General features: G+C 40.8%; 1 protein-coding gene across 3 annotated transcripts in view; it reads right to left on the reverse strand.

Moving 5' to 3' along the window:
• Positions 1 to 1,034: 1,034 nt before the first annotated feature.
• The window catches only part of LOC122935633 (isoaspartyl peptidase/L-asparaginase-like), a 99,857-nt gene continuing 86,589 nt past the window's right edge, over positions 1,035 to 14,302 (reverse strand). For all 3 annotated transcript variants that reach the window (XM_044291424.1, XM_044291425.1, XM_044291423.1), the window contains 2 exons: positions 5,282 to 5,392; positions 1,035 to 2,166 (listed from right to left, as the gene is read on the reverse strand). In XM_044291424.1, the coding sequence (XP_044147359.1) occupies positions 1,964 to 2,166; positions 5,282 to 5,392 (314 nt within the window). In that variant the 3' untranslated portion in view covers positions 1,035 to 1,963. The remainder of the gene's footprint in view (positions 2,167 to 5,281; positions 5,393 to 14,302) is intronic.

Below are 14,302 nucleotides of genomic sequence, written 5' to 3' on the forward strand. Positions count from 1 at the left end.
ACCTTATCCAGAATAAAGGAGCACTGTTATCTTGGTATTATAGACATTTAAAGTAGAAAATAAATGGTTATCCTCTTCATAATACTAGCTTGAATACTGGATAGTGGATACCTTACTCTGATTAAGCAGTCAGACATGACTAGGAACTATTGACTCCTTTGTTTTGACATAAATGTACAGTATGGTCTGCAGGGAACTGTGTTTGGCAGCTTTACAAGTATTACTTTTATATTGTAATTACTGATACAGCTTAACCAGATGTACAAACAGATATACGCCACTATTTCCCCTTTTCCACCACTCACGCCCGATTTAAAAAAGACAGTGTGGCGTGGGTGAGGAAAAGGGCAGTCTGACAGGCCCGTCTCATTTATCATTTTTTATGCCTGTTTTAGGCAGAGAAAATTGTCTAAATCTATGCCAGCAAGGGATCTGGCATAGTTTTCGACAAGTGTAAAGTTTGCTTAAGTTATGTAGAGGCCGGCACCTACACATAACTTAGGCAGATGAACTGCCAGCGCAGGAGGCACGAAGATTGGCATCTAAATTGCTGTTCTTCATAAATAGTGTATTCCCAGTGTAAAATTATTAAAAAACAACATGAAATATTTTATTTTAACTTAAAGGGAACCTGTCATCAACTGTATGCTGCCCATACTAATGGCAGTATAAAGTAGAGACAGGCGACTTGATTTCAGCAGTCTGTCATTTAAAAGTAAGTGGTTGCCGAGAACCAACATCACAATCATTGCAGACCGGGCCTGGAAAAGAGTCACGGCCATCTGAGAAGAGTCCTGGTTATTCATGAATTCTTGCTCTCCCTGCCCACCTGCTGATGACTGATAGGCTTCTACCTAGTTTTCTCCCTGTCTCTCTAGGAGAGAACTGCCAATCATCAGCAGATGGTCGGGGAGAGCAGGAGACATGAATAACCATGACTCTTCTCAGGTAGACTGGACTCTTTTCAAGGCCCTGGCTGTAATTACTATGATGCTGGTTCTCAGCAACCACTTACTTTTAGCTGAAATCAGCATTTCTGTCACCATTTTATGCTGCCCTCAGTGAGCTCAGTATAAAGTTGATGACAGGTTCCCTTTAAACCATACAATTCTAAATGACTTTTTTTTTGGGATATATCAGATTTTCATATAACGTTAACATTTTAGTTTATATTGCAATCATTTCTTTTCTCCAGTACTGTATGTAGAACCCCTATGAGAATACAGAAAGACAGCAACAAACATGTAGAAACGTTAGAAGCCAGTATAATGGTGTGATTAGCATGCACCATAATACAAATAAAAGATTCTGTTATAATAGGAGATTTCATGCAGATCTTCTGAGTATGCTATGCTAAGTAAAAGAAGCATATTACAGCCACTCTACTCCAACGAGAACGACATGGCACAACATACATGTGCAGTTTGGCTAATAGAAGGGATACAAGAGTACAGCAGATTGATACTTATCAGCCAGTGTATTTATTAGGGGAGTGCTGCCCCCTCCACCTCCCATTGTACAAGTCCTGTCTAGGCATTCACTCCGCAGTCTTCCAGTTATGGGAACACTCTCCTCATAAATACACAAGGCTCAACATGATGAGTCTGATGAATGATTTCATCACTCCTATTAGCCAAGCAGCTCTAAATGTTTAATGTGCCATTCTGGCTACTGGGAGTATGGACCTTTATCTGTAATAAGCTGCCTTTACATAGGACAGCATACTCAGGTGACTGATCTGCTTTAACTGATTCAATTGAACTCTATTAATGTTGCTATAAAATACTAAAATTCTGAAAAAGTTGCATAAGCCTACTACATACAGAAAATAACACAAATGGATTCTACAATATATGATAGATAAAGCTAATGGGAGGGTTTGGGTCATCATTGCGACATATATGTTTCCAATGTGCATGTCAATAACAATACATTATTAATAGCATTAATTCACTTTGTATCTTCACAATTTTTCTTGAAGATTTTCTCCAGGATTGAGTCCATAGGTTAATATATTGTTTTCAACACTAGCCCATGCCATTCTTTTTGTGGTAAATTTTGCCGCCCATTCTCCAGACTTGCTGACAACTATTAGTCCTCCTCTGCCATGTACCTTGTTCTTCATGTATTCCAGAGCATGTTCTGCAGCACCCTGTGGAGTCTCACCTGATTTAAATAAAAGAATTAACATTCAATTTGAAAAAAACAAAACAATAATTGCCTACATCTATTCCATGTATATTACTAGAATAACTCTGCAGGGGATACTTATCCATTGGGTCTGCTGAGTACTATGGGGGTCATTTACGAACAGATACAAGCCATGTTTTGCGGCGTCAAGGTTATTTTTGCTGAAATCTGCGACCTTCTTTCCTTTTCCAACGCTCACACCAGGTCTAAAAAAGGAGGTGTGGAGTGGGCAGAAAAAAGACCGGGGTGGTAGTCTCAATTATAATTTTCTAAGCTGGCGTATCTTTAGACAAGTGTAAAGTCTGCCTAAGTTGTGTAGAGGCTGGTACCTCCACATAACCTAGGCGGATGAATCACCAGTGCAGGAGGGACAAAGACCAGTGTCTAATTAGCCAGCCTTCATAAATGTCCCCCTATATGTTCTACCCCCACTCTTTGTTAATTGTAGGTCATTACATTTATGTCACAGAATTGTTGCATAAATGATTTACTTTGATTTAGGGTCCATTCACACGTCCGTGTGTGTTTTGCGGATCCGCGAAACACGGACATCGGCGATATGCGTTCCGCATTTTGCGGACCTCACATCGCTGGCACTTAATAGAAAATGCCTATTCTTGTGCGCAATTGTGGACAAGAATAGGACATGTTCTATTTTTTTCGGGATTGGAATTACGGACACAGAAGTGCGGTCCGCAATTCCGGATGCGGGCAGCACATCGTGCTGCCCCATAGAAATGAATGGGTCCGCAATTCCGCTCCGCATAATGCGGAACGGAATTGCTGGAGTGTGAATGGACCCTTAGGTACAGTAGGTGTGTGCAATGATGGTAGTGGTTAGAAATTCTTTTTTTTACCTAAAGACACATAGTTGGGTCTAGAATTGTCAGATAAAATGATATCATGACTTGTTTAAATGCTATTTCTATGGCCAAACTAGGATTTATTATAGTGCAGAAAAAATGCAATGGTAAGCAAAATAAAAATGATTTGTTTAACATACAAAGACACAAAATATTAATATTTATTTTATTGTGTCTAATGCCCAAAGCCTTGATGTCATCAATATGTAATATCTATCTTGGTATTATTTTCAACATGAAGGAAACCTCATTAGTTATACAGAAATGGAAATATGGGCCAACATATTGGGCCAAAACAGCACATCAAGAGATGGTTTGGAACCACTGATATATGATTCTTAAGGGTAAAAATGCAATGCATGTGAAGCAATATCATTTTTTTGAGGGGAAGTAAAAATATTAGAAAGTTTTTTGGTATAAACGTTTATTATAATATGTATCTGTATAATAATGGCTATACTAGCAAAGGTCTTCGTTTTCATTATGGTATGACCTACAGTAGTCAAATATTTGACAACTATAATATTTCTCCCAAAATTTGGTGTATTAATTTGCAGCACAAGAGAAAGGGACATTTTGTGGGTTCACAGACGTAACTTTAATGAGATTGTCCAGTCCTTTTATATTGATGACCTATCCTCAGGCTGACAGGGCTCTGACACCCCGCCAATCAGCTATTCTGGAGTAGTTCTAATACCTGAACAACACAGCTCCATCCGTTGTGCATTGGATGAAGCTAGTTACAGCAGTGCAGCTATTATTTGGCACTGGAGCTACTCCTGAACCGCTGATTGGCCGATGTGCAGGGTCTCTTTGCCCCACAAATCAGATATTGATGGCCTATCCTGTGGATAGGTCACTAATATAAAAGGAGTGGACATCTCCTTCACTCTCCTGGGTGTCAATGCTAAATAATAGGGCTCCCACTAACATTCGCTATATATAATACTAAGGTCTTCATTCATGGCCAAATGAACTTTCGTCCCCCTCAAGCACAAGGGTCTGGGTGCAACTGTTACCTCTGAACCACCAACAGCCACACCCCTATGTGGGTGAAAATGTAGCAACCGACTCTTATTTGCTATCTTATGGGTTCCTTAACATTACAAGGTCCATCCAAGAAGAATTGCCTTTTGAAATATTTTTAAGGACATTAAGGACTGTGCACATAATATTAGTGATTACACATACAGGACTATATGGATTTAGCTTATGGATAAAACAATAATGAAGACATTCCAATGGCAGTGGTGAAGGGGCTTTCCAGGACTAATTACCACTCACGATCTGTCCTTAGGATTGGTTATTAATATCAGATCAGCAGTAGTCCGACTCCCTGGACCCCTGCTAATCAACCGTCCTGACTAGCTGCGACGTTGGGACCAGGTATCAGAACTATACCATTGTATTGGTCTAATGTATTGACTAGCTATCTGTGTTATTTCTGAATATGCTTCCAGTTTAAAAAGCCTAAAGTAATTAAAACCAACAAAGTATATGCTCAAAATTAAAAAATTAAGAAAATAAAGGTATGTAGATATATGTCAAATGCAAAGTACATTGCTGCAGTAATACAACATGTATGAGCTTCAGCTGGGGCTTGTTTCTGGACTCACCTTGAGAGAAGTATATAATAATTGATTGGTATATTTTATGCTGACTCTGGAATGAGGTGTCTGATAGTAAATTGGAATCCAGTAAAGAACAATATTAGGTAAACTATTATAAGCAACATGCATTTTGAGAATGCCAACATACGCACACACATCATCACACTTAACTTGATAATGTCATCATACTGTGTCATGACTCATTCAACTTATACTCAAAAATGCAATAGAGATTTTTTAAATAATTTATTATGTAGTTCTGCCATAATTTGTACTGCTTTACATCAGTTCCTCTCCAGTGGAGCTTAGAATCTAATGTCTATGCCCCAGGAAGGCCGGGGCCAATTTTCCTGACAGCAAAATCAAAATTAGAATGCACTTATATATTGAGTTGTTTGCTCCTATGATTGACAGGGAATAGTCAACCAAGGACACCTAATAGACCAGTACTGCCAATACCGTTCCTGCTGAAACAGAACACATGCACTAATAGAAGTAAAAGCAATTTCTATATTTTGCAGAAAAAAAAGTAGTACTCAGGGAAAACTACGGGCACAGAAATAATTGCAGGAAATAATAACTATAATGGCTTATTATTAGTTTAACAGAAATAATTACCTTTTTCCATGTTGAAAAGTACTTGTCTTGCAAGTGTAACTTTCATGATAGACTCTCCATGGCCGGTTGTAGACACAGCCCCAATAAAATTGTCTGCATATGCTCCAGAACCTGGAAAATAAAGACATAAATTGATAAAACTACCGGTATACATATTTACATTTTCATTTTTTCCCACAAATTCTTATACCAGTAGATAAAATGTATTATTGTATACACACCAGGAACAAATTGCTCTACATTTTGGTTCTGGTGGTTAGGTCACTTTGATTTCTGGGATCTTGGTTGCAGGAGCCATAATAGTGATACGTTTTCATTGCTCATTAAAATGAAAATTAAAAAGATTATAAAAATAATGCAAAAAAATGAAATGAAAGATACATTATAAGTAAACACTGCCTTCCCACCAATTGTTATAGTGCTATCCCCAGCCTAAATTGGATATGTGAGATCATTGTGTGACATAAATATAAAGGGGGACATTTATCACTCCAAAAGTGGTGTAAAAGTGTCACAAGTCTTGGCACATGGCTTATGTGCTGTAAAACTTGCGACTTTTCCTCACATGGCAAAAAAGGGGGCATTGCCTGGGTGATGAAGTGGGTGGACTAGCAGGCCAAGCTCATTTATTATTTTCCATACCGGTTCTTGGTGTGGAAAATGGCTTAAATTTACCCCAGCAAGAGGGCCGGCGCAGAGGTTAGTCTGTCGCCCGACAGAAATAGGCTAAACTTATGTAGAGCTATGCACCGCTACATAACTTTGGTGCTTCCTCCGGCAGCGTACACGGGCTTGAGACCAGAAAACTCTGGCCTTAATACATGTCCTCAAAATCTTATTTATATATATGCTGTATACTTGATTTGTCGCCCCCTGCTGTTATTGTGATTTCTCTCAAAATGTCCACCCAATGTGTCCAGTACTGCTGAGAAGAAGCCACTTTTGCTGAGAAGAAGCCACTTTATGTCCTTACTGTAAAAAAATATATATGTGGTAACCTTTTAAAACATTACGTTTATTAAATCAATCAATAAAATAAGCCCCACCACTGTGAATGGTGAATATGAGTACCAGTAGCATACAAGGTGCGTATACACTGTTAATGTGAGACCAAGGGAGGCATAAGAGGTGAAAATGGAAAAGATACAGGATCGGGTCTCTCAGACCTGTAAGTGCCCTGCATCTACCTTATAAACAACCCCCTCAATCTCTCCCTCAGACTGTCCCTGAGTGCGGCGCCAAAGTGGGCTGCCCGATCATTCACCCAAAGCAAAAAGAGGGACAGTAAGATGGTAACAACACTGAGCCGTTAAGGCCTTGATGCTCAGGTACACTAAACAATGAACAAGTAACGTCCCAACGCGTTTCTTAAGCTATATGCCTATTCATCAGGGGACCATAGAGACAATACAGTAAATAATTAGAGCGCGCCTGTAAAGGAAAGATAAGTAGAGAACAGTCAGAGGTTAAGTCTCTCTTAAATACTTATCAGTAAATCCCAGGCCGAGCTCTCATATGGTGCGCAACAGGGAAGCAATGTCCAAATGAAATGCGCTCACGGGGCCTCAACAGTAGTACACCGGAGTTGCCTGTTGTGCTGCATACGGCAAACAAAGTACAGGATCCGCATTAAAGATCAGTGAGCAGTATTCAAACATAGGTGGAGGGAAAGAGGTCTGGACCTAAAGATCTCAAGACCCACCCACTCTATGTATCAATTTTTTTTAAATATCGGGGCAAAAAATTTATAATCGCTACCCGAACATAACTAGATGGGTAAATGGCAGGAGTAAGTATAACGCAAATAGGAAGAGGGAGCAGAATAAAGGAAAAGGTCTAGATGTAACACCCAAATAGCATTTGTTCATTCAGGCCATTAGGGACAAAAGTTCTCAATTCATAGATCCACCACACTTCACGCTGCAAAACTTTTCTCTCCCAGTCACCCCCTCTCACTAGGGGGGTACTTGTTCAATGCCTATAAACCGTACCTTGGAGGAGTCCCCATTATGCATCACTCTCATATGGGTAGCTAGGGGACTTTCTCTCTGGTGCTTGATGTCACCCAGATGTTCCCCCGCCCTCCTCCTTAGCTCACGAGTGGTCTTCCCTACATATTCTAGGCCACATTCACAGGTGGCTTTGTAAATGACCCCTTTGCTGCGACAGTTTATGAAGTATTTTATGACATACGTTTTACTTGTAAGAGCATTGGTGAAACTGCAACCTTGAATAATGTTTTTACATGCAACGCATCCGCTACAGCGGAAACACCACACCACTTGTGGAAGCCAGTTCTTATTATCAATAAGTGGCTCCTGAATGTGGCTATGTATCAGGCGGTCATGCAAATTTCGACCACGTCTGTATGTGATTTGGGGTGTCCCTGCAACAACTTTGCTGATGTCAGGGTCCATTTTAAGGATATCCCAATGTTTACCCAGCACCTGTCTCACTTTGTTCACCGCTATATCATACGTGCCTACTAGTCGAATTAGGCCTAGTGTAGTCTCTCTGCGTTTCGGGTGCAGTAGAGCAGAACGGTTACTACTGCACGCCCTATGATACGCTACAGGAAGTGTAGAGTCTGGATAGCCTTTTTCCAGAAAACGTCTGCGGAGGTCACACGCCTGTTCCTGGAATACTGTATCATTGAAGCAATTTCTTCTCATTCTTAAGTATTGGCCTGTTGGGATTCCTCTTTTCAATGACAACAGATGATGGCTATTCCAGTTCAGAAGTGAGTTAGTGGACGTTGGTTTCCTAAAGGTCTTGGTTTCTAATGGACCTACACCATTTCTAGTGATTTCAATGTCTAAGAATGGAATGACATCCCTCCTAAATTCAAACGTGAAGCGCATGCCAATGTTTTTGCAATTCAATTCTTGCACAAACCTCTCAAAGTCGCATTTCTCACAATGCCAAATCAGGAAAATGTCATCAATGAATCTATTCCAACTAATGATGCTTTCTGTCAGTATTTTGGGGGAATCACAGAACACTAGTGTCCTCTCCCACCAGCCCAGGAACAAGTTAGCATACGACGGGGCACATGAACTCCCCATCGTGATGCCCCTGAGCTGGTGGTAGTAGGACCCTCCAAAAACAAAGAAGTTGGAAGTCAAGGTAAAGTTAAGTAGTTCCAGCACAAATTTTTTATGTGCTCGATGTTGGCAGCCTCTGGTGACCAAAAAGCTACTGACAGATTCTAGGCCCAAGTGATGGGGAATAGAGGAATAAAGAGCCTCAACATCTATGGAAGCTAAAGCCATATCCTCATCCAGCGAAACTCCCTCTAGCTGTGCGACCAGATCAGATCCTTTTGATACCTCGCAGTAGGATCTGATTTCAATCTTTCATATGTGTTGCGATCTCGAAGGAGATCAAGGCACATGTTCTTGTAGTCAATAGTCTTCAAAATCACTATATTGCCCCCCTTATCGGAGGGCTTAATAGTGACTTGTTGATCTTTTTTAATGGAACAGAAGGCATCAAATTCAGCTTTGAAGCAATTGAACACAGGTTTCCTCACTGTTAGTTCTTCCAAATCGCGTGAGACTCGCGCAACAAACACTTCTATACAAGTGGGATCACCCTGTGGGGGCATCAAGGTACTCTTAGGTTTAAAAGTAGAGAAAGGACCCTTTCCCTCATGTGGGCCACTCTCACTCAAATCGTACAAGAGATGTACATCCCTCAGAATCTCAAGTGGTACCCCTAATTCCTTACTCTCACGTTTGTTCTTCAGTGAAGAAATGTAAGTCTTTTATCCAGTTAAAAAGGTTGAAACTGGATGTGAGGACAAAGGAAAGGCCCTTTTGGAGGATACCCATTTCAGATGGTGTGAGTAATTTATCACTGAGGTTAATTATTTGGTTTGTGCTTCCTGGGTCGTGTTGGAGTGGGCGGTTGATGTCTTCGGCTGATTTCGATTGCACAGCTAATATACACCCCCTTCTAAAAAACGTTGTTCCCCTCCATCCCGTCTACCTCTGGACCCCCCCCCCCCCCTCCCTTACTGACTGTCATCACAATAGCAGGATCCACCCATGTACAGGAAGGAACAGAGTATGTCTGTCCACCTGTACTGGGAACATTCTAAGAAGGAATCAAAAGACAGCCAGTGGTGCCATAACAAATGTGTAACAAAAATATCTAGACATAGGAACATGTTTTCAGTTATTCCAATATGTTTTTCATGTTTTCATGATCTGACAGACCAAATTAATATGCACAGTACAGACCAAAACTTTGGACACACCTTCTCATTCAAAGAGTTTTCTTTATTTTCATGACTATGAAAATTGTAGATTCACACTGAAGGCATCAAAACTATGAATTAACACATGTGGAATTATATACATAACAAAAAAGTGTGAAACAACTGAAAATATGTCATATTCTAGGTTCTTCAAAGTAGCCACCTTTTGCTTTGATTACTGCTTTGCACACTCTTGGCATTCTCTTGATGAGCTTCAAGAGGTAGTCACCTGAAATGGTCTTCCAACAGTCTTGAAGGAGTTCCCAGAGATGCTTAGCACTTGTTGGCCCTTTTGCCTTCACTCTGCGGTCCAGCTCACCCCAAACCATCTCAATTCGGTTCAGGTCCGGTGACTGTGGAGGCAAGGTCATCTGGCGCAGCACCCCATCACTCTCCTTCATGGTCAAAAAGCCCTTACACAGCCTGGAGGTGTGTTTGGCGTCATTGTCCTGTTGAAAAATAAATGATGGTCCAACTAAACGCAAACCGGATGGAATAGCATGCCGCTGCAAGATGCTGTGGTAGCCATGCTGGTTCAGTATGCCTTCAATTTTGAATAAATCCCCAACAGTGTCACCAGCAAAGCACCCCCACACCATCACACCTCCTCCTCCATGCTTCACGGTGGAAACCAGGCATGTAGAGTCCATCCGTTCACCTTTTCTGCGTCGCACAAAGACACGGTGGTTGGAACCAAAGATCTCAAATTTGGACTCATCAGACCAAATGTCACGGAAGGTGTACAGAAAACTAGAAGACACAAAATGAAGATCCGACTGACTGGATCCAAAACTAAGGAACAAAAGGGAGAGCCCTGCATCAGACCTGGCTCTCTCTCTAACTGCTCAGCCTATGCGAAAATCCCAATGGTAGATGATCGCATATCCTCGTACCTCGACTGTATAACAACTGAACACCCTATAATAGTGAGGGGACACGACCACTGGCTCCCTACACTTGATACGGAGGGAGTCAGGGTCACCTGGGATCCAGCAAACAGGAAAACACAAATGAACGAACAAAACTTATCTGTAGAAGACTCAGTAGTAGGATCAGCATGCACACACTCCAGGAAGTAATATAAACCGCAAAGTGATGCAGTATGGGGAGGGATTTAAAGGGATGCAATCAGTGCAACTACATGACAGCTGAGAGAGGCTAGCGAGATGAGAAAATGAAAGCAAAACAAAAGGGACCTCAAGGAGGAGGTTCTGAAGGACATCTGTCAGAGCTTCTCAGATGTCTGGTGGTGACACCAAAGCAAAGATTTCCACTGGTCTAATGTCCATTCCTTGTGTTCTTTAGCCCAAACAAGTCTCTTCTGCTTGTTGTCCTTAGCAGTGGTTTCCTAGCAGATATTCTACCATGAATGCCTGATTCACACAGTCTCTTCTTAACAGTTGTTCTAGAGATGTGTCTGCTGCTAGAACTCTGTGTGGCATTGACCTGGTCTCTAATCTGAGCTGCTGTTAACCTGCGATTTCTGAGGCTGGTGACTCGGATGAACTTATCCTCCGCAGCAGAGGTGACTCTTGGTCTTCCTTTCCTGGGGCCGTCCGCATGTGAGCCAGTTTCTTTGTAGCGCTTGATGGTTTTTGTGACTGCACTTGGGGACACTTTCAAAGTTTTCCCAATTTTTCAGACTGACTGACCTTCATTTCTTAAAGTAATGATGGCCACTCGTTTTTCTTTACTTAGCTGCTTTTTTCTTGCCATAATACAAATTATAACACTCTATTCAGTAGGACTATCAGCTGTGTATCCACCTGACTTCTCCACAACGCAACTGATGGTCCCAACCCCATTTATAAGGCAAGACATCCCACTTATTAAACCTGACAGGGCACACCTGTGAAGTGAAAACCATTTCAGGTGACTACCTCTTGAAGCTCATCAAGAGAATTCCAAGAGTGTGCAAAGCAGTAATCAAAGCAAAAGGTGGCTACTTTGAAGAACCTAGAATATGACATATTTTCAGTTGTTTCACACTTTTTTGTTATGTATATAATTCCACATGTATTAATTCATAGTTTTGATGCCTTCAGTGTGAATCTACAATATTCATAGTCATGAAAATAAAGAAAACTCTTTGAATGAGAAGGTGTGTCCAAACTTTTGGTCTGTACTGTATGTGTGGATGATCTCTGTTAAGAGAATTCAAGAAAACAATCAAGGGCACAGCTTTAGGTGGTACAGAGGTAGCAGTGGTACCCAGGTCCGCTACCACATAAGAAGATACTGGTAATTTAAATCTCACATTGTGCCCTGATATATTTTTGAATTTTGCCCAAAAGATTCAAGTTATACCTCTGATAACAAATTTGCCTAAAAAAAATTGAGTATCTGTGAAAGACAATGACAGAACTGAATCATTTAGAAGCCGAATCATAGTAAAAAGATACAAAGTGTGAACATTTACAAGCAGTTCTATTCCAGATATACATTGGCATCTGTCGAGAGAACATATTTCGAGGTAGCAGTAAGCAATGAAATAAAAAACAAACTACTTGTGGACATAATTTTTCTTTTCATCCATTTCCAGATCCCTTCTACACTTGGCAGAGCTGAAGCGGTAGTCAAATCAGTTTGGCAGTTTTCAACTTTTTAAATATGGAGATTTAAATGAAGTATTTACAAGCTACTGGTGGCCAGTGCCAAATGCCAGACTCTCGTATAAATGGGCTTGTCTATTTCAAAAGATAGAACTGAAATGAAGCAATTTTACAATCTTGAAAGTGTTTACAACCTGTCAAATACATGCATTTTTGTATATCATATTTGAAAACAAAATAATCATAGAAATACATGCTGTGTGTAGTTCCTGGAGGTAGCAGTGGCCTCTGTTACGTTTTTTTTTAAATATCTTGTAGGTTTTATTTAACCCCACAAAGTCATGTACTTGCATTCAATTATTGAAGCAAAATGATTCAACACAAAACATTGTCGTTGGTTAGTATAACACACCTGAATCGTTCCTTAAAGGGAATGGTCATCAGAAAATGACCTATTGTTTAAATCAAATTTTTATGTTAAACAAATTTTTAAAGAAATTTTGGTGATGTTATTGTTAATTATCATGTCAATATCGATATTTAAACAAAAAACGTAAAATCCTGCAGTTTACCACTGGCCACTAAGCCTATTATTAGGCGCCACTTCTTGGCCTGTAAATATCACTTTATTGCAGTTATCTTTTTATCAGTTTAGAATGACATGTATCACCTCTGTGTATAGATAACACAGGACCCACCACTCACAACAGGTGATTGTCAAAGCATCAACTCCTTGCTTGTATAATGACCTCTGCAAAGGTCACAGAGAGTGCCTAGAAAACTCTCCCATAAAATGAAATGAAGGGTTTAATTTTGGGTTCATTAATAGAGATGAGCAAATTTTTCAAAAGTTCGATTCGGCTGATTCGCCAAATAAAAAAAAAAAAATTAGATTCATGACTAATTACTTTGTCATGAAGTGCATTTTTTTGTAAGTAAGGGGTGCAATGACAGGGAGCTGCGATAGCGCCGCCCCCCATCATTGTACCCCTCAGATGCCACGTTCATACATGATCGCGGCATCTGAGTGAAAAAACTGTGCAAAATTAACATTAAAAAAATTAAATCAGACTTACCTCCTCCATTTGCTCGCGACAGGCCGGCCGTTGCCATCTTGCTTGAAGATATGGCGCGAAATCTCACGCGGCGCAAAATTACGTCATGATGCCGGCAGACGAGGTGATGTCATACGTCACCACGCATGGGATTTCGTCCGAGATCTTCAATCAAGATGGCGACTGGCAGCCCGTCGTGAGCAAATGGAGGAGGTAAGTATGATTTGTTTTAGTTACACTATTTCAGGTTAAATCGATTCGCTTACATGAAGCACGAGGAAATTCGGCTTCGAGGCGAATCAAATTTATCATGAAATTCAGATCGAATTCCACTTCATGGGATTCGATGCGCTCATCTGTAGTCATTAACCCTTTCAAAAACAAGCCATTTTTCACCTTCGTGACCAGACTTAATTTTGCTAATCTGACATGTGTCACTTTATCTCTTATATATATAAAAATGAGTTTCTGTCTGTCTGTCTGTCTAGACGTTCTTTATGCGCGACCAAACGACTGGACCGATCGTCACCAAATTTGGCTCTCTAGGACGTATCGTTCCTGAGATATTCCCCAAAAATGAACCCCCCCACCCCAAATACAAGCCTGCAATTCTTTCTCTTCAAATCCCAACTGCCATAAAAACGGTATTACTCCAGGTTTCCATAACAACCCAGCCATATTTCTTGACTGCCTAAAGGGGCGGTCACTGTGAAAGTCACAGTTAAAGGGGTGGTCACAGTGAAAGTCACAATTAAAGGGGCGGTCACTGTGAAAGTCACAGTTAAAGGGGCGGTCACAGTGAAAGTCACAGTTAAAGCGGCGGTCACAGTGAAAGTCACAGTTAAAGCGGCGGTCACAGTGAAAGTCACAGTTAAAAGGGCGGTCACAGTGAAAGTCACAGTTAAAGGGGACGGTCACAGTGAAAGTCACAGTTAAAAGGGGGCAGTCACAGTGAAAGTCACAGTTAAAGGGGGGTTACAGTTAAAGAGGCGGTCACAGTGAAAGTCACAGTTCAAGTGGCGGTCACTGTGAAAGTCACAGTTAAAGGGACAGTCACTGTGAAAGTCACAGTTAAAGGGACAGTCACAGTGAAAGTCACAGTTAAAGGGACAGTCACAGTGAAAGTCACAGTTAAAGGGGCGGTCACAGTAAG

Source organism: Bufo gargarizans, chromosome 4 (assembly GCF_014858855.1).
Source record: "Bufo gargarizans isolate SCDJY-AF-19 chromosome 4, ASM1485885v1, whole genome shotgun sequence".
NCBI lineage: Eukaryota > Metazoa > Chordata > Amphibia > Anura > Bufonidae > Bufo > Bufo gargarizans.